This window comes from Podarcis muralis, chromosome 8, assembly GCF_964188315.1.
Source record: "Podarcis muralis chromosome 8, rPodMur119.hap1.1, whole genome shotgun sequence".
In the NCBI taxonomy this organism is placed as follows: Eukaryota; Metazoa; Chordata; class Lepidosauria; order Squamata; family Lacertidae; genus Podarcis; species Podarcis muralis.
Genome location: NC_135662.1, coordinates 60,023,972 through 60,045,211, shown reverse-complemented (window position 1 = coordinate 60,045,211; position 21,240 = coordinate 60,023,972). Strand labels below are relative to the sequence as shown.

The window sequence follows — 21,240 nt, the reverse complement described above, 5'->3', positions numbered from 1 at the left end:
TCTTTGGTCCAGTGATTTCTAAGAAACAGTGTTGACTTTAATAAAATACATTCCTTCTACTCCACTACTTAAACTACTTAAAACATTTAATAGACTTCTGAATCTGTATAATCATTTATTGGTTTTAAAATCCAAACAGCAGACGAAACTTCCAATAAACAATAAAAAGAGACTCTAAGATGAAGAAACATCCCAAAATAAAACATAGTTCTTTACAGACGTTTACTGAGTGGCAGTAAAAGGGGAAAATATGAGACAAGTAACAAGCATTGCATTGTGTGTTCATACTTTCAGTGTGACTGTGGGAAACAAGGGCAATATTGCCTGGATTCAGGAAATTTCAGAGACGTTCAACTTCAGAACTTCCACTTTCCTCAAAATGTTCATTTTTATTGGAAAATATGGTCCCCTTGATAAGCTCAAATATCACTGCATGGATAGTGTTGCACCATAGAACTGTAATTCTATGCATGTCAGAAACATAGTTATTTATCTAGGCTTTGCTCAGGGCAGCATACAATAATGTCTGTCCACTTTCACAATGGAAAGTCAGTTGCACAATAGGACTTCTGGTTTCTCTGACCCCCTTCCTGGCCACCGCCACACTTCTAGCCCCCTGCACATCTTCCAAAATCTGCTTAGGAGGGTTGGGAGACCTTCTGGAGCATGTTGAGGGGGATGCAGGAGTGGATGGGCCCTGTTCAGGGCCGAAACTAGGTTTTCTGTCATCCTGGGCAAAGACCCCCCCCCCACACACACATGTGTGTTTGCGTACATACACACACACACACCTCAACACATTTGTTCTTTAAGGGCATAAAAAGGAGTTTGAAAAAGGCTGGAAAAGAGTTAGTCTCTCCAAGTAGTAAAATTCTCTGTGTGTGTATCTGGCTTTCATTCAACATTAAGCATATCTCCTCAGAGAGTAATAGGTCATTTGAGAAATTCTATGAAGTATTATGACTGTCTGAATAATAATAATGATGATGATGATGATGATGATGATGATGATGATGATGATGAAAACTGTGTTAATGATCAGGCACATTCCAGAGAGTAAGCCCTATTGAACTTGGTGGGACTTACTTCTGAGTAAAAATGCTTTGAAAAATATGATATAATATTGTCCTACACAAGTCAAGGCCAGCACAAACATTGTGGTGCCTGAGATGAACAACAAAATGGCATCTGTCCACACACACCCCAGGCCACCACCAGGAAAGAAGTGGTGAATGAAGATGTTCATCAGGAACAAGGAGGTGAGTAAAGATCTACCTTGGGATCTGCTGCCCTCATGGATGGGCATCCCTGCTGCAAGCCTGGCTCCCTGCCAGCCTGGCTCCTGTTCTTGAGCCACTTTACTGGCATGTCTGAGACAAATACCTTGTGGTCCCCCTCAGCCTTTTAATGGCAATGAACTATTTGTACGGCCTGCAACTTTTCACCTGGCAGAGTACCCATCAATTTTCCCTTCCTCAGAATTGTAGGGCAGAATATCACTGCTTTCCTTTGCTTTAAAAATTAATTTTCTGCCGCCAGTTATATGATGTGGATGGATCAGGGAATCACACCAGTCGTACATTTTCATTATTCACATATACAGTTACATAATATGTTTCCCCTTGTGCCATATATGTTCCTTGCTCATATAAAACCTATTGGAAGGGTGTCAACAGCACCTGTGGTATAATTTTGAATGCTGCATCTATTACCAAATACAGTCACCTGTGTAAAACTACCTGTGTAAAACTAGTAAATTTGCATTGTGACTACCTGAGTGCCAATCCCTAATGATGTGTACCATACACAAACCACCCTGGAAAAATGAAAACAAACAATTACTCTTTCTTCATAGGCAGCCTTTAACTCAGAATAATTTCTGTTCAGAAATTTGGGCCTATCAACAGTGGAAATGGTCACATCTCTGAACAGATCCTAATGCATATGTTCACGTCACATCTCCAGGGTGAAATTTAGTGATAATTCAACTAATCTACATAAGGGGATCTGTTTTTGCAAATTTATAATTTCCAAAGGGCACATCTGCTAACATTCTATTATAATTTTCTTAACTCCATTTCTTTCATTAAGGAGCTAATTTTGCTCCCAAGTGGATCATTAGCTTTTTACCCATTTTGATTAATTTAATTTGTACTATGAAGAGCTACCTACGGCTTCATGAACTGAATGGGAACTTTACCATGTGTTGTAACCTAGTCTTTCACCATGAGAAATCTTGTCAAATCTAATTGCATTTAAAGGAATTGAAATTCATTTCCTGTGACATTATTTCAAAAGCTATAAGAAGCAAGCAAGGTCTGCACCACACTCATCACATTGCACTCTTCATGAGATCTGGGCAGGACATGTCTCTGGAGTGTGTCAGAGTAGCTTAGAAATCCCTGATAGAAAGGGATGCTTTGCTAACCTAATGAACACTCAAATGAAAATGAACATCTGAAGCTCTGTTCTAGTCGCCACATGAACTTTCTGGCAAAAACTGGAAAATCTCTCCCACTGATTTCCACTGATGTCATAGATTCAGTCGTAGCGAAGCTTTTGACATGTATATCATAAAGTAACATTATGACAGCTTGTCACTAAGGACAGTTATGCACAAACTGTACGTATTTCAGTTCTTGAATAACATCCCAGAATGCAGTCAGGGGAGGCTTTCCTTTCTTCTAGAATGTGGGTTACTGCAAAGTCCTGGGCTTCAGATAAACGTTATGATTTCCATTATTTAGGCATAGACACACATCAGTTAGCTTGACGGCCAGGATGCAGGCAGCTCTGATCCCATTATCTCCAAAAGAAAAGCTTCGGGGTGGTGTTTTTTTTACAAATGTTATCTTAAACATCTTTTTCAGTTCTTTATATATCATTCCCCACTAGTCTTTAACCTTATTGCAAGACCATCACATATGGAAAAAGGCACCTTTTTTCTCTTTACATTTCCAGCACATATTTGATTTTGATTTATTCATTTTTGCCAACCTACTAGGTGTTAGGTATCATCTATATAACACTTTCATATAATTTTCTCTTATACCATAGCTTGTGGCAAATTTTGTATCCATATTCCACAATTGTTCCCATGCCTCCATTTCTATATTGTGACCAATATCTATTGCCCAATGTATCATTGAAGATTTCACTTGTTTGTCTTTTGTCTCCCAGAACGCAGTGAGCTCTGATCCCATTATCCCCAAAAGAAAAGCTTCTGGGTTTCCCCCCCAGTTCTTTATATATCATTTCCCACCAAGCTTTAACCTTATTGCAAGACCACCACATATGGGGGGAAAGTACCTTCTTTCTCTTTACATTTCCAACATTTATTTAATTTTGATTCATACATTTTTGCCAACCTACAAGGTGTTAGGTACCATCTTTATAACTTTTTCATATAACTTTCTCTTATTCCATAGCATGCTGTAAAATAATTTTATATCCATACAGTATTCCACAATTGTTCCCATGCCTCCATTTCGATATTGTGACCAATATCTACGCATTGCCCAATGTGTATATATTTATATACCCAGATTCTGATCTTAATGACCTCCTGGGTGTTGCCTGCTAGGCCTGTCTGATGCTAAACCAGTTAACCTCCCTAGCCTATTTATCTTGGCTGACCATCTCTGTACACGGCTCCATGAAGATATTTCATCTGGCAGCCTTGAAAGTTTTCCTTTCATTGTAACTCCGCTTTTTCTCAGGGTGCACGCACACCCCCACCCTAGTGAATTATTTCTATAATGAGATAAAGATCTCTAGCCAAGGAATGATTCTTATTATAAAGTCCCCATGTTCCTCTAGGAGACCTCCCCTGGGTATATATTAAAACCAGAATGATCCCACACAATAATTTAAATCTACAAAACTCAATTCATTTCATACTTCCCTCCAGGCATTTGTCTTACAAGTGACCTAATAATGATGCATTGTGACGGTCTCCAAAGAGTACATGGGAACACAGTGCAACTATTCCCCAACATTTTCAGGAAGCAGTTTTGATGTGTTCCAATTTGAGAGGAGAGCCTTTAAAATCTGAAAAGCTGAATTCTTTATTCTCATTTGGGAAGGAGCCTGGTAAAAATAAATTGGGTGTTCCAAGTGACTTACAGGTTACCAAGAGGTTGCAAATCTTTAATATATAATCTATATAGTTCAGTATAAACCTTAGGGATACTCATACATGAAAAGCATATTAAAGGTCAAATTCCTCAATTCCTAGCTAGCACACAGTTTGCCAGATGTTGCGTGTTTTAAGGATTGTCTCATATTTTAAAAGCTTTTTTCGTAATGCAGATTTAGACATGCGGATAATTCTTATCACAGCTCCAATGAATGACGGGAACACGGTAGTTAGTTGGAACATACACACACATCACATGGAATGTTTAGTTGTAAAAGAACTCTGGTGACCTTTTGAAGGAAACAGTTTTTCAGTGGAGAACAGGTGGCACAGTGGCAAGAAAGTTGGGCCCAGGTATGGGAAACCTAGCTAGGATACTTGAGCTTTTTAAAGTACCGTTAGAGCCTTGCACAGAAGAGGCCAGGTGTAGTTCAGTGAGGAGTGAATTCCATAACTGATTGGCCGCCACCCCACCAACTAAATTTCTTTATACCCACGTAAGTTTCCAAACCATCTTCAAAGGCAGCCGCACACAGAGAGCATCACAGTAGTCTAGCCTAGATGTAACAAGCGCATGGCTAGGTCTGACAGATGGAGTAGCAGCCTAAGTTGATAGACGGCACTGCTAGCCTTCAATGCCACCTGCACTTCCATAGATTGTGCTCTCCTGGAGAACCACAAAGCTGTGAGCTTGGAACATAAACAGTACAGCCTCATCCATGACCAAGTGCACACCTCTATCTACTTGGGCTGATTTCCCAGTCCATGGCTTTATCTGATTGGTTTCAGCTTGTTCACCCTTATCCACCCTAAAACCAGTTCAAAAGTCCCACAGCCTCCTGCTTTTTGAAGATGGAAAAGAGAGGTAGAACCAAATGTGATCCCCACATTAGTGTTATCATAGCCCAGTCTTCCAGATGATCTCCCTCTGCAGTTTTACAGATGTTAAAAAGAATTATTCCCCCATAAGCCAGTAACCATGGAGCATAACAGAACTTCCCCATCACCACCTTCTTGGATTGATCCTCCAGGAAGGACTGGAGCCACCATATGATTATTTTTGTTAAGTTCAGAGATTTATAGCCCACCCTTCAACAAGTTCCCATTGCAGCTTACACATTTTTTCCCTAGCAACATCTATTATGAGTTGCATTTCTGAACCATGGTCTCTCCAAATAGTCAATAGGGCATATTTGAAATTCTGCTTTGTCCCTTGTTGTTCACATTTACATTCTTGCAATTGCTTCCATATGATATTTGGAAACGGAAAAAAGAAAATCATCTACTGTTTACAGTGATGGATTGAATAAACAGATATTTTCAGAGTTTCTAAAAAGACAGGATTTCTGGAGGGAATTGTTTAAGTACCAGGGGATTTTTACAAAATTCTAATACTGCTCCCAGTTGGTGAAGATTTAAAACCTTCAATCAAATAGGCACAACATTTTAATGCTTTCCGTTCTGTCATGCTCACAGCAGTAAATGTGTGGACTAAATAACTCTTCAGATGCATGAATGAGAGATCCAGAATATATATATTTTTTTAAAAATTGGGAGTGGTGCGTGGCTATTTGAAAGCTACACTCCCTTCATTATGTAGAGGTGTCCCCAGTGGAGTGAATAGTTTAGCGGTACTCCTGAATCCTTTGCTGTTGCTTGAGGCTCAGGTGGCCTTGGTGGCATGGACTGCCTTCCATCAGCTTCGGCTGGTGGCCCAGCTGTGCCCCTATTTGGACAGGGTAGTCTAATTTCTGTTGCTTATGCTTTGCTAACCTCTAGGTCAGATTACTGCAACTCTATGTGCAGTTGCCTTTGAAGATGGTTCAGAAGCTTCAGCTGCTGCAGAATTTAGTGGCCAGGTTACTCACCAGGGCAAGACAGTTTGAGTATATTACACTGATCCTGCAGGGCCTGACTACAACGGTGCTGGTTTGGATCTATAAAGCCTTAAACGGCTCAGGACCACAATACCTCAAGGACTGCCTCTCCCCATATGAACCGACCTGGACCCTGCAATCATCATCCAAGACCCTTCTTCATATGCCTCCTCCACAAGAGGTCTGGAGGGTGGCGACACAAGAAAGGGCCTTTTCTGCAGTGGCTCCCTGTTTGTGGAATGCTCTCCCTAGCGAGGCTCTCCTGGCACCTTCATTACATATCTTTAGGCGAAAACATTCCTCTATAACCAGGCCTCTGGCTGAATAGCGTTCTGTGGTCTTTTAAATGTGTTTGTGGTAGGGGGGTTATTGGTTTGCTTTTGTTTTATTGTGTATTTTGGTTTTTTATGTTCTGAACCACCCTGTGGTCTTCAGATGAAGGGCAGTATGCAAATGTAATAAATAAAATAAAAATAGTAATACTCAGATACCTTCTCTTTAAATGAAGATTCGTCTAAGAAATCATTTCTGTGCACTCTATAATTTTCAGTAGATATACATGTAAATGCAGACTATCAGCTCTACAGTTGAGACAGAGGTTCCAGTGATGTTTCCGCTCATTTGGCTGTTTGATCACTTGAAGACGCTTTATTCTCTTAAAATATATATTGCAATAGCTGTGGCTATTGAAAGAGCTGGTTCAATCAATAATTTATGTGCCAGGTTAAGGGGCCAAGCCTAGTCCATAGCACATTTTAGCATATTAAGAACAAAGACTCAAAAGAGATTAAGATACATAAACAAGACGGGATGCCAATATTAGGCTTATAATCTTCCGTGACAATGGTATGGCTGATGCTAAAAGTTCATATTGTAGTGAATGAAACTGTGAATGAAACTATGTTCTCTGAAAACTTCCCCAGCTGGAGTGAGCAATTTAAAAACATTCAGAATACTCTGGTGAAACAGTGCATTAAATGTCCATACTACCCAATAGTCTTGCAGTAATGACTGTTGACGAACCCCCAGTGCACTCAACAAAATCAGCGAGGACAGAACCTTGAAGAAGGTTATCTTTGCCGGTGCTGTTCCATATTGGGCACTGGAAGCCATGCTTTCAACAGATACTGACGAGGTAACGACTGTTGTCTATGTGTTTTTCTCTGGCCTTTTGATAACCTGAAGATCCATCCTTCTTTAGGCATATCTAGGAAAGAAAGAATTGCTGAAATGAGCATTTATAAGAATTGTAGGGAAAATGCATATTTAACTATAGTCTTACAGTGTTAAGAATCTAGCAATAAAATCCCAGAATACCTTTTCATTCATTTCCCCCCATTGAAACTTGCATTTTTTTTAAAAACAGTTTCATTTCATTTTCACGGAACAGTAGTCCTCAAGAGTGGAAGTGTGATCTGTTATGGTAGCAAATTCCAAAAGTGAATTATGTGTTGTATAAACACATACTTCCTCTTCTTTGTCCTGTCAGTCAGTTGTAATGAGTGATCTGAGTTAGATAAAGCAATTCTTCTTTGCCCTTCACACTATTCATAAACTGATAAACCTTATCAGATTCTCGCTTTTTGATTCTCATTCCTTTATTTTTCCAGTTGTCCCAAACACTTACCTCTTCTTTATTTGAAATATATTGCAACCCCTTCAACAGGGGTGTCTGAAATGTGACTGCAGATATACCATTATGAGATTCAAAGTCTTGCTTCAGTTCTGAAACAGTATCAATATCTAGTTCCAACTTACGCCATAAACATGTGTACCTTTAAATTCATCGGAAGGTCAACAGACAGAAATAGCAATGGGTATATTAAACAGTAAAACATTTCCTTTTTGAGATTTAGGCAATATTAAACATTAATGAAAACTGATTTAGTGTCTGTGAGCCTCTATTCCCATACAGGGAATATGTCACATTAATTTTTTCATTGAGATGGTCATCTGCAGCATAAGGTTCTGCTTAAAAAACAGCACACCAAAATACCCACAAAGCTTCAACAGCAAAGGGAATTTATAATTTTTATATGTGGAGAAACAACAAGGCCTTGTTATTGATTTTAGCAATTTTCACAATAGAGAGCCAAAGAGATCAATCTTCTGCTTCTTCCTCTGTTTTCAATTTAGCAACTTCCTTCAAGATTTATCAAGTCAACCTCAGCACAAATTACTGCCAAAGTCTTGTGAGTATCCAAAACAAAGCAAAAGCAACTTCAGCTGCTCCTCCAAATGTGTATGAAAGGCATCTTTTAGCCAAACTATATTATCCTCTCACCACAGTCACCAGAAAACATTTATTTTAGTGAACGTAGGAAGCCACCTTATTCTGAGTCAAACCATTGGTCCATTTAACTCAGTATTGTCTAAAGTGACTGGTATTAGCCCTCCAGGGCTTCAAAATGGGGTCATGATAATGAAAAAGTATTGTATACAGTATGAATTACTGTTTTCTAATGAACCTTACAGCAAGTTTATTTTTGACTAGTAGAGAGCCCTAGCTCAGAGGTAACAAATCATCAATTTATAAATGAATAATAGGTTATAAGTGGAGTTCTGAAAAGCTGTAGTTCCAAGACAGTAAGATACTGTCTTCGTCATTTCTCTTTTGTGTAATATTATCTACCAATATAAACAGAATATAATCCAACAAGGGGTATGGAACCAGGGCGTCAGGTGATACAGGGAACCAATCGTATCCTGCTTGGCCCTACAGAGCTGCTGATTGGTCTAGTTCCTCTCTGTCAGAGTAAAGGTTGCAGCTCAGACAGCCTCTCCCTACTGGACTAACTGACTGTTTGTCTGGCTCCAAGTCATCAGCCTTGTGCCTTCTCTAGCTGCACATCTCTCCTGACTTGATGTTAGAGGATAGACCTGTGTGGCCCCATCCATCAGGTGCCTGTGACACTGTGATGTAGTGGTTAAGAGCAGTAGGCTTGTAATCTGGGGAACTGGGTTCTCATCTCCGCTCCTCCACATGTAGCTGCTGGGTGACCTTGGGCCAGTCACACTTCTCTGAAGTCTCTCAGCCTCACTCACCTCACGGAGTTTTTGTTGTGGGGGAGGAAGGGAAAGGAGAATGTTAGCCGCTTTGAGACTCCTTCGGGTAGTGATAAAGCGGGATATCAGATCCAAACTCTTCTTCTTCTTCTTCTTCTTCTTCTTCTTCTTCTTCTTCTTCTTCTTCTTCTTCTATTACAGCCATAATCCACACAGCATTCACAATGATACAATTTGCACTTGTATTTTCCCGTCAAGTAAGAATAAAACTGTTATGAGTTGGGTGTGTGGGAGAGCATGGCCTGTGCATGTTGCAGGGCAGCCCTAAACTGCAGCATGCACACCACAAAGCTCTTATGACACAGTCCCACTCCCACTTCCCCTCGTGACAACACTGATGACTGCATCTGAAATGGGGCCCAATGGGGATGTTGGAAACAATCTGAAAGTACTTACACAAGCAAAGAAGATGAGCAGCAAGTAGAAAAACCCAAGAGAGCACAACATCACAAGTTCTGTTCTGTATTTTTGAAATTTTGCATCTTCAGGACAGTCTGGAAGGCAAAATAGAGAGTTAATTTATGGAACCTTGAGTGATTTGTGTGCAATAGAAGTTAAAAAAACAGTCCATCATACTGTACCTGTTACTTTTAATGTAATTGTACTAGTTTGGTTAACTTTTTTGACTGGTGATCTTATGATGCATGCATATGTCCCACTGCTAAGACTTGTAGTATTTTTAATCTTCAGATAATGCCAGGTGCTGTTAGAGACCTCTGAGGAGTCGTTAAGATCTCTTGAATATTCATGTTCTGTATTATATTGCAGATCTGTCCATTCTTCACCAATTTCATCAGTCTGCAAAACAACAACATATGAGTGGGTGGTATGCTGCCAACCAACCAGAATGTACATATACACCAGTCCTAAGCAAATACAGGGTAGCAGTATGTCACACTTTTATGGTTCTGCTTTATAGGGTCAGTTCTGTTGAAGAACATGAGCAGCTGAAGGACAGAATCACTTTTTTAAAGGGAGAGGTCCATTTTATTTCCTGGAAGGAGCAGAGCAGTGACAAACTGGTGCTTCTTTTATTTCCACTGACAACTATGGTACTAATAGGAGAGCGAAAGAATTGCACCCATCCCTTCCTCCGCATGCTCCTCCATTCAGAAAACAAGAGCTTGCAGGAAAGGGTCATGCAAGGAATCTCTAGGGCAAGTGCCCATTTGGCATTGGGAAAGAGACTTGGAAGCCATGGAGTAGTGACTCCCTTGGGACTTACTGGGAGCATATGAGAGTTCCTGCTCTCCTCCTTCTAGATGTTAGGGAATTTCTCCTACAGTTGCCTAGCAACCTAACACTCCTGTAGAATGGGAGCACACAACTGGAAATAGCAGAAAGCTAAGAAACACTGGTGATTAAATTTCTAAGCATAGTGGTGCTGAGACAAACCTCATTTGCCCAGTGGGCAAGTTTACTTGTCCATGATGAAGATGCCTACTGCTTAGCTCCCATGAGATGACTGGGTGTATAGCAGTCTAAGAGAACTGCTCATATTAATTTCGTTGAGGAAAGCAGATGGGAAGTCATCATTTATTTCCACTTATCAATATGAACTGTTCAAGTAGATGATACATCTAGACTAAAGGGGGCAGGAAACTCATCCCCAATACACCCTAATTTATTGAAGAAATGCATTATACATTTAAATGCTGAAATGTCTGTCTAAATGATCTCATTCTGAATTCTTGCAAATGTTTTACAGTTTGGATAAGCTCCCTTACTGCCCTTTTGAATACATTTCAATCACAATGTTCTTCTTTGCTATACACACAACTTCTCGTGAATGCCAAAACTCAAAATTAGTTAGTTCATAATTCAAACCTGCAAGAGTCATACTTCCCAACTGTATAAAAAGCCCTGGCTTTGTTTCAGTGAAATCTAGTATCTTCATAATTCAAACCAAGATTGATTTCAAGTTAAATTTATGTTTTATTTGCCTGTGCAGCCAGCATGATTAAGCATTCAAATTCTGCCAGTTTCTGTGCATTCTCAGATGTTGGCTACTGTAACCCTTTCCTTCCCAAAGAAATTGAAAAAGTCCCATTGCACATAGAATGTTTCTGCTTAAAGCATTTAGAAAGCAGGGAAGCCAGAATGGTGCCCTCCAGAAGGTTGATTGACTCCCATCAGCCCCCAGCCTGCATGGCTAATGGTAAGGTATGATGGGACTTGTAGTCCAGCAACCTCTGGTTTATAGGAACAGCAGCAGGAGTCTTCCGTTCCCAGGGCATGCTCATTGTCATATGCTGGCAACTTCTAGGAAGTCACAGGTAAGAGCTTAGTGTAGGATACGGACCCCAGGTGGACAACTACCCCAGAAGGAGCACAGCGTGCCCCCCACCACAAGTACTACCCCTCCCAGGGGCAGATGGGGCTCATCAATCAGGGAAGGTATCCCATCTAGGAGAAGGAAAACTCTGGTCCTAAACTTCCACTGCCTTGTGGAATATCTTCGGGAGAAGAAATGGCAAAGGAGTAAACATTACACAAATCAGGAGCAGAGTCCCTAAGATGGTTGGATGGTGCCTTGCACACCTCCTTCCAACAATTTCTGCAGCCAAGCTGGTGCCAAACATATTGCTCTGCTTTCCTTTGGAGCACATCAGCGAGGCTGAGAGGGGGTCTTGTATTCTGGGCAGCCCAGGACCTCCATTCACACTGCCCAGGCTTGCGCCCCGGCGAAGTCACTTTGGTGCTGCAAACACAGCAGATTGACTTCACCCCTGGAGATGCACTCCAGTGTCTCTCGAGACAGATTGATGCCAAGAAACAGGAGTCCTGCTGTAACAAATAGGCATTGTGTCTGTTGGTGCTTCTGCTCATTCTGATGCTTGTTCAGCTTGCATCTCAACTTCTCTCTGCCTTCATGGTGTTTGACTACACAGTCGTACCTTGGTTCTCAAACGCCTTGGTACTCATACGTTTTGGCTCCTGAACGCTGCAAACCCGAAAGTAAGTGTTCTGGTTTGTGAACGTTTTTCAGAAGCTGAATGTCTGACGCAGCTTCTGCTTGAGTGCAGAAACCTCCTGCAGCCAATCAGAATCTGCACCTTGGTTTTCGAACAGTTTCGGGAGTCGAACGGACTCCTGGAACGGATTAGGTTTGAGAACCAAGGTACCACTGTAGTAAACAAAGCACATATGAAAACAGCCACCATGCAAGGATGCACTGTGACACATACTGTTGTGATGCATGAGCTTATATATATATATATAGCTTTTTGGTAATGTGCATGCAAAAAAAACCCAACATGAAATCTCAAAATAAAGGATAGCTTTCATCTAAGTTTGTAACATGAGATTCATAACTTGGCTAATGACAATTTCTAATGGGATTCGTTTGCCCATCACTAATTCCTTCGTGAGCACGTGAGAAATAACATTTTGCCTGTGGAGACATCTAGTGGCAAATTGCTGATTTGATAGAAAGATTCATCTTCACTTGGGTTTAGCAGGGAAATTCTTTAATTAATTGCTTGTAAATGAACTGCAAAACTAAAACCCTAAAATTTCTTAGGAGAATTAAACCAAGCTGCTTCTGGATCAAGAGGTGTTGTTGTTGTTGTTGTTACTTTTTGAACTATGCAAACTGTAGTCAACCATGGGTTTTAAAAATAATAATTAAAATCTAAACTTTGCATGAAATGCAGTGTCTCCATGCCAGGAGCAGCTGGCAGGGAGGGGCAGTGCTGCAGACCTGGCTTCCTGGCAGCAATGTCACTGCCACAGACTGGAAAGGTGCAGGAAAGGTGTGGCAGTTCAGATAGGATGCTTCTGGCACATCAGCGGCAGCACTAAATTGACACACCATGCCCTGCCTTTACACTGTCCTGGCCTATGAGATTGATGCCACTGCTTGGAGGTTAGGGCCGTGGCAACACACCTCCCTATCAGACACTCTCATTTCATACTCAGTCACTGTACATTACACAACATTACTGACTAAAGAGCCAACTACCCCTCCCTCAGTTGTAGGCATAGATCAGTCCAGAAAGATTTCTAGTGGTCGGGGAAGAAATCCCAGATAACCTTTTGCCTATATAAAATAGGAATGGTACCCACAAATAAATAATGAAGAACATACAAAAAATTTACAAAAAAACCCCCAGTAAATTTTGTATGCTACAAAAGACAGAGGCAGGATCTCTGGGGGTTGTATCCTAAATGGATCGTTTAAGGGGGGGGGAATAGGGGACAGCAGTTTCAAAATGCTGCTTTGAGTTATAGCCAGGCAGAGGCTGAAAACATAGCTCAACTTCCAAGTGGAATGAGCCTCTAGGCATCAGCTGAAACAACTGCACTGAGAATAAATGCATTGCAATAGTGACACAGAATAAAAATGCTGCTGACAAGAAATGGCGGGCAGTGAATGAATTTCTACATACTAGTCTCCATTCTAACACAATGTAATGGATGAGTGCGCACTTTACTTTGTTATAGTTGGGGAAATGGGCTGGAAAGTTAAAAACAAAAAAGAAAGCCAAGCCATTTGATAGCAAATTCAATGAATATTCACTGAATTTCAAATAGCCTTATTGCATGACAACAAAACACTGCCTTTCTTCAAAGCCAACATGAAAATTGCCTAGACTTGTGCTTTTGCAATGTTTTTATTTACATAACAGGATTTCAGTGCAGAATTTCAGATCATTTGGCTTCAGAATGTGGGGTTTGGGGTGGGGGGTTATGCTAATAATGAACTGTAAGTATGAATGTACCCTGGATGAGTTGCATGAGAATGTGAAGTGAAACAAATAGTTATATATTGTCTTTTTCTAAGCCCTTCATAGATATAGTTGCGTGCACAATTCTGATTTACTATACTTCAAAGAGACATGGTAGAATTTACATTCCTTTGCACTTTGTCGTTATTATTTTTCAAATTAGTTTCAAGACTAGAATTGAAATCCTGATTTCAGTAGCTGGTGGGGGTGGTAAGATGACCTGAGGGTGCTTATCACCCCCTGTTGGCTGAATAATCTGATCATTAATTCTTCACAAAAACAGCAATTCACACTGCACAGTCACATCCTCATCATAATTTTTGGGGCAGCAGAAGTCAGAGGTTAATTGTTTGCATTTACTACACAGTTCAACATGACCCTGTGCTAAAGATCTAACCTGAGAGCTGTTTGAACTTTACATTCCAAAATGTCATACCATTTGTTGGAATTACTGTTTAATTGGCCCCATGAGGGCTTTATATACTATTTATTGATTAGGCCCTCAATAGATTTTTTTTAAAAGTGATTAATTCTACAATTCGGTTGCCTAGCTGTGCTCTGTCATCTTCACACTGCTCGTCCGAAATGTTGTCAGTGATAATAATAAATGTCAGTTATGCAAAAGAAAGGAAGAGGCATTGCAGAGCACTGAAACTTGAATGATTCTGAACTTCTACAACTGCTATTAATTGTTTAAGATTTAATTGGTGGTTACTGGATTACAGCACACTACAAAATGCAGAAATGACATGTGAGCTGGTTTTGCATGTCATGCTAAACTATAGTTAAGCGCTGTAGTTAAGTTGTATACAAATGAGCAGAAATGAGCCACAGTGAATCTTGGGCTCATGCCCTGCCCTGCCCATTCCTTTCATCTCTGGCACAGCCAGAAATTCGAAAGCTTCAGCTTCCATTTCACTTAAGCACAGTTCACCATTACATCCAGGCCCATAACTGAGGTTGAACTTAAAGGGAACCAGCTTTGGTAACTGTGGTTTGAAGGCGCTGTGGTAACTGTGGTCTGGAAGGCACTACTACCCAGAGTTAAGCAAAAGCGGAAGCAAAAATTTCCAGTCTCATTCTTTTGGCCACATAGGAAAAGGGGTGGAGGGAGGGCATGAGCCCAAGGCTTCCCAAGAGTCATTCCTGCTTTTTCAGGCTAAACTATGGTTTAACATGCTTGAACTTGGCCTTCTCTGCCCAGAATGTTAGAATCTCAAGAGCAATTTACATTAAATGTTTTCTTTCACAGCACTCTGTACTCATATGTTCTCAAACGAGAACACAAGTTAGACAGAGGGAGCTGTCTAAGTAGCAGAATCCCATTGGGCGGTACCCTCATGGGTGCCACACCCACCACACCCAGGAAGTGGTGGCGGCAGCAGCTTCCAGTAAGATTGCGCCACCAGCCACTGCCAACCAACCCTGGTAAGCCAGGATTCGGGGGAGGGGGTGGCAGGTGGCACCTTCCTGTTTTACCTCAAGTGGTGAAACGAGATGGGCTGCCCCTGACAACATGTGAACTGGGAAATCATTGCTATAATTAGCAACAATTCCTGTGATAGCAACAAGACGTTCTCCAACTTCCACAATAATTTTTGCTGTTATTCATGACCTTCTTCAGGCACTTGGAGCAAACACATTTGTGCTAAAATTGGGGAGGGTGTAGGAGCACACACGCAACCCCAGTACGTTTCCGAGCACAATTCAAATTGTTGGTGCTGGCCTTTAAAGCCCTAAATGGCCTTGGCCCAGCACTGTGGTACCTCTGGTTACGAACGGGATCTGTTCCGGAGCCCCATTAACATCCTGAAGTGAACGCAATCAGTGTCTGTGCATCTGCATGTGCGCAGGTCACGATTCACCGCTTCCGCGCATGTGCGTGACATCATTTTGACCATCTGCGCATGCGCGAGCAGCGAAACGCGGAAGTAACGTGTTCCGTTACTTCCAGATCGCCGCAGAGCGCAACCCAAATTCACTTAACCTGAAGCAACTTCAACCCGAGGTGTGACTGTATACCTGAAGGAGTGTCTCCACCCCCATTGTTCAGCACAGACACAGATGTAGCTCCAAGGGCCTTCTGGCAGTTCCCTCACTGTAGAAGCAAAGTTACAGGGAACCAGGCAGAGGGCTTTCTCAGTAGTGGCACCCGCCTGGTGGAACGCCCTCCCATCAGATGTCAAAGAATAACGATCTGATGTTTAGAAGACATCTGAAGGCAGGCCAGTTTAGGGAAGTTTTTAAATGACTGATGTTTTAACGTATTTTTTATCTTTTGTTGGAAGCTGCCCAGAGTGGCTGGGGAAACCCAGCCAGATGGGCAGGGTATAAATAAATAAATAAATTATTATTATTATTATTATTATTATTATTATTATTATTATTATTATTCCCCACTTTGAGGAGGAAGATCTGAAGTGAGATTCTGAGTGTGTTTGGGTTGTCATGCCAAGAATTCTCATAACTAGTAACCCTGAAAAAGCAAACATACTGAAAATCTCCCTTCAGACCTTCCCTCTCAATGCTGTAGTTTGAAATCAGGCCAGCTTAAACAGAGATGTTGGGACAGTGATTGCATGCCCACTCCTCACACTCTTCCTTTTTTGCTCACACGAATTCAAAGAAACAGCTGAATAATGTTCATGATAGATCTGATTCACCTATCACAGCATCCATACAAATGTCTCCACCAACGTTTTTTAACCACACTTACAGATTAAATAAAACACAGGTACAGATGGGAAATCAAAGGGGAATGAAAGTAACAGGTACTTACCTTATACCAGGAGACTGCCCCTTTTGAGAATTGTATATCCTGAAAATATTTACAAGGGAGCGACACATCTTCACCGCACGTTGCCACAACCTCTTCCGCAGCATCAGCAACCCCATGAACCACATGCCAGACTACAGGAGAGGAAACACAAAGACAGGCTATTTATGGGGAGGCAACTCAGATGATCAGCTGTAGCAGCATCTTGAAGGAAAAACAGACCCTGAAGTCATGGGGTGACGAAAATTAGAAAAAATAGTATATATATTTACCTTGACTTAGGAAGACAAGCTGATAGCAATATAGGGATGCCATGGGCACACAGTAGCTGAGATCTATCTACTCTTTTCAGGAGATGGTAAGTGAAAAGAAGTGAAAGAGATTATGCCTATAACTGTGTGCAGTCAACTCAGGAAACAGATGGCTGGGGATCCCCCCTCTCCTACACTCCAGCTAAGGAAGTCTTGAAGGTCTCTGGCTGTAAGGGGAAGTCCCATGTGCTTTCCCCTTAGTTTCGGCCACTGGGGTAATTGGAACCACAGTGCTTGATCTGGTATTTCAAATTTCAGCGGCACCCTGTGCGAGGCCAAAATTCAGCCCCTCCCCCCTCCCATTTTGTGCATGCACTACGTCATAGTCATGGTGCCCTGCAGTGCCCTCTTGGCTCAGCACCCAGTGCGGGGAAACCAGCCACGCTGCCCTAAATCTGGCTCGGCTTGAGGAGGGGAGATTTAAAGCTCCCCTCGCCACCTGCACTCCTGACAACCCCACTCCACATGCTGCAATTCACCACACAAATATCTAGTTTGACCTTGAGATGTTTCATCATCTGCGCTCTTATGTTATTAGAAAATCTACACAGATTTTTGTGTGTGTGTCTTTATTATTCTGTCATTTCATGTCACGATTCAATCCTTTTTTTGTAAACACTCAAACTGCTTGTGCAGAAACATCTTTGTAGCATGGACTGTCGCTACATGATGTCATTATAGCAAAACCCTATCCACCAATGCATTTACATTTCAAAACCTTCTTCGGATGCCCTTCTGTTTTTCCTCAAAACCAATTGCAAGTATAATCACTATATATTCTCTTTGAATGAATGGAGCACTTCTTGCATGAAATATCATCAGGGCAACAAACAATGCAGGAAAAGGGAAATGAAAGTCATTTGGCTGATGTGATGAGGTCATCTAACTCTGAAAAATTTCCACAAGTGGGTTTTCCCCTCTGGGTAATGTTTAGACTGTACTTTCCAGATAGAAGTACATACACACATGATTGATTACTGATTCCCATAGCCCAAAATTACTTATTTCAAAAACAAGGCCAGCTTTGATCCCTAATTGAGTTAGTAATTACAAAGACTAGGACTAGACTAAGTTTGTTTTCCATTTAGAAATAGCTTCTGGGGTGGCATTCAGTTCAAGCTCTTTGCTCATGCTGTTTTCTTCCCAACATCCTCTAGCTTACTATTTGCTACAATCTCACCTTTAAGGGCAGATAGCAGTTTAAATAAGAAGGGGAATGGGTAGCTAGAGACTTATAAATACACTGAGTTAATAGCATGTATATGTGGTTGAATACTAGAGCTGCAATCTTAAACCTACTTGGGAATAAGCCCAATCAACTCAAGAGAGCTTACTTTTAGGTGTGGAAAGAGTTGCTTTATAAATGTTCCTTAAATGTCAGTTTTCTCTTTCTTTCCTTCTTTCTTCTGCATTTATATAGATACTCTGTAACATAAGGTCTCTGGGCAACTTAATAAAAACCAAATACAGTGGTACCTCGGGTTTAGTACTTAATTCGTTCCGGAGGTCTGTTCTTAACCTGAAGCACCACTTTAGCTAATGGGGCCTCCTGCTGCTGCCGCCGCACCGCCGGAACATGATTTCTGTTCTCATCCTGAAGCAAAGTTCTTAACCCGAGGTAATATTTCTGGGTTAGTGGAGTCTGTAACCTGAAGCGTATGTAACCTGAAGTGTATGTAACCTGAGGTACCACTGAACAATAATTAAAATACAATAGAAAACTACAGAAACGATTAAAAACTCAAAACAGTTTAAACACTTTTTTAAAAAGCACACCCTCAAAGGACCTGACCATATGACATACCCGGTACTTAAAAGTTCTGGGACAGGGGTAGCCAATACATGCCTTCCATGTATTTTGGACTATTTTGGTATAGGGGGAGGCAGCGGCAGCGTGTAAGGGCAGCTGGCAACAGGATGGTGTGTGGGGAGGCAGCGATGGTGGTGCATAAGGACAGCCAGTGGTGGGATAGTGCCGGGGGGGTGAGGTGGCAGAGGGATGGTGCAGGGTGGCAGTGGCGGCAGAATGGTGGGGGCGGGGAGGTCATGTCCCGATTTGCCTTCCCAGGATGTTGGAGGGTATGGTAAAAATGTGCAGGATATTTCAGTGACTGAGTTTGGCCTATGTACCTACTGGTATGTACGGTGACAAGAGTTACCCACCCATTGGACAGAAAAACTGAACAGCAGTGAATAACAACAGTTACAGTTTATAACCAATGACACTGTTAGCGAAATTCTGCTTAAGTGAGTGGGTGATGTGAGAGTTTTAAAGGAGAAGCACTGACTGCTGACTACGTAGGTGGTTTTGGAAACAGAGACTGTGTGTGGGCGGATTAACATTTAATTTATAAAGAAGTGGGTACTATAAACACATTTTGTAATAAAAACAAAAAACCAACCAAGCATATGATCAGGACTGGAGTAAAGTAGTTAGAGACCTTAATCCAAACTACAATTGGGCAAGGAGGTTTGACTTGCTGGTGTAATCATTTGAATACAGCACAACCGCATCTTATGCAAGGGTTCTGCTCCTAAAGGTAAAGGTAAAGGTACCCCTGACTATTAGGTCCAGTCGCGGATGACTCTGGGGTTGTGGCGCTCATCTCACTTTACTGGCCGAGGGAGCTGGCATTTGTCCGTAGACAGCTTCCGGGTCATGTGGCCAGCATGACTAAGCCGCTTCTGGCGAACCAGAGCAGCGCACGGAAATGCCGTTTACCTTCCCGCCGGAGAGGTACCTATTTATCTACTTGCACTTGACATGCTTTCAAACTGCTAGGTGGGCAGAAGAAGGGACCGAGCAATGGGAGCTCACCCCATCGCGGGTTCAACATATGCACAAAAATAGCATAGAGGAGGGGAGAGAGAGTCCACCATACTCCCCGAAGCCCATGTGCCAAGCAAATTTCACTCTGGGATGCTCACAAGAACCCAAGTGGACCCACTGCATGGATAACTTTTAAGTTCTCCACCTTGACTGGATTTAACTTGCCCAATTTCAGCCAGCATAACTTCAACTGCATATGGTTGAAATTGTGCAAGTTAAATGTGCATAAGATGCAATTGTATTGTACTTCGTGTCTGCCTTCATACTTTGTGTTGGTAGTATTGTTATTTTTTAAGAAAAAGCTTTGTAATCTGTATTGGGCAAAAGTCAAAAGCATTTTCCCATTATAAAATGCCAATTAATAATATTAGTCTGAATTAATAGGAAAGATGACCCTCGGGGTCCCTTCCAACTCTATGATTCTATGTTAGCTGAGATATTTAAAAATAGGGGAGTTATCATCAAGATTCTTTTTTAAAAATACCCTAAACCAACTCTAGATGGCAACAGCACACTGTATACTTTTGCCATAATATAACAGCTGTCTTAAAAGCTGGAGCTAACAAAACTTTTCAGGAAAACCCCATCTTCAGAAGCTTCTGGTAAATAACAGTAGATTCTGATACTTTGCAAAGGCAGTAAAAATAGAATCATGTTTGATATTTCTCTGCAGTTCCCCCACATTTGGCATATAAATGAGAAGTACTGTAGGATTAACGTGTGATTATGCTAAGAACTCAAATAAACAGTAAATTTGGATCTGCAGTTCTTTGAGTTTGATTCAGTTCAATGGAGGAAGCACATATGTGTGTATGTATATGCCTTTGCCCATGCATGGAAAAGATATCTGTGCATATCTGAGTGCATATAGGGCTGTGAATAAGGGTGGTAATTTTCTCATGGTTTTACCTTATTTTAACACAGTTACAGTGCAATCCAATGTGTGTCTCCTAAGAAGTCCCATTTAGATATACAGGGTTTACTCCCAAGTATATATAGGATTACAGCAGCAGGGTATAGTATTATAGCCTCAGTATGTTTCAGACTACGTATAACTTCTATCAGCTCCAGCAGAGCTGTCTGAAGGGCACCAGGATATCAAAGGCTGGTCTAGACAGAGAAACTTAAATATGCTTTGTTTGTATAAGGATTGCTTTTTTGTAAACCAACTTGTTCCTTAACAGGCTGACCTGATTTTAAATAAACTCTTTAGAACTTCAGGAATTCAAAGCCAGCTCTGGTTAACTGAAAGGAGACTGTATGAGAAAGAGAACTTGATATCAATGTAGACAAAACCGGTTGCTGCTTTTAGAGGTAAAGGTAAAGGGACCCCTGACCATTAGGTCCAGTCGTGACCGACTCTGAGGTTGCGGCGCTCATCTCCCTTTATTGCCGAGGGAGCCAGCATACAGCTTCCGGGTCATGTGGCCAGCATGACAAAGCCGCTTCTGGCAAACCAGAGCAGCACACGGAAACACCGTTTACCTTCCCGCCGGAGTGGTACCTATTCAT

At 41.5% G+C, this 21,240-nt stretch overlaps 1 protein-coding gene across 1 annotated transcript; it reads right to left on the bottom strand.

The window, feature by feature from the left end:
• Nucleotides 1-3,311: 3,311 nt before the first annotated feature.
• CD83 (CD83 molecule) lies at nucleotides 3,312-17,544 on the bottom strand. The gene is made up of 5 exons (XM_077933246.1): nucleotides 16,860-17,544; nucleotides 16,591-16,721; nucleotides 9,663-9,879; nucleotides 9,478-9,575; nucleotides 3,312-7,222 (listed from the first exon to the last, which is right to left on the bottom strand). The coding sequence occupies exons 1-5, from the start codon at nucleotides 16,900-16,902 to the stop codon at nucleotides 7,133-7,135; spliced, it is 579 nt and encodes a 192-aa protein (XP_077789372.1). The 5' UTR covers nucleotides 16,903-17,544; the 3' UTR covers nucleotides 3,312-7,132.
• Between the last annotated feature and the right edge of the window lie 3,696 nt (nucleotides 17,545-21,240).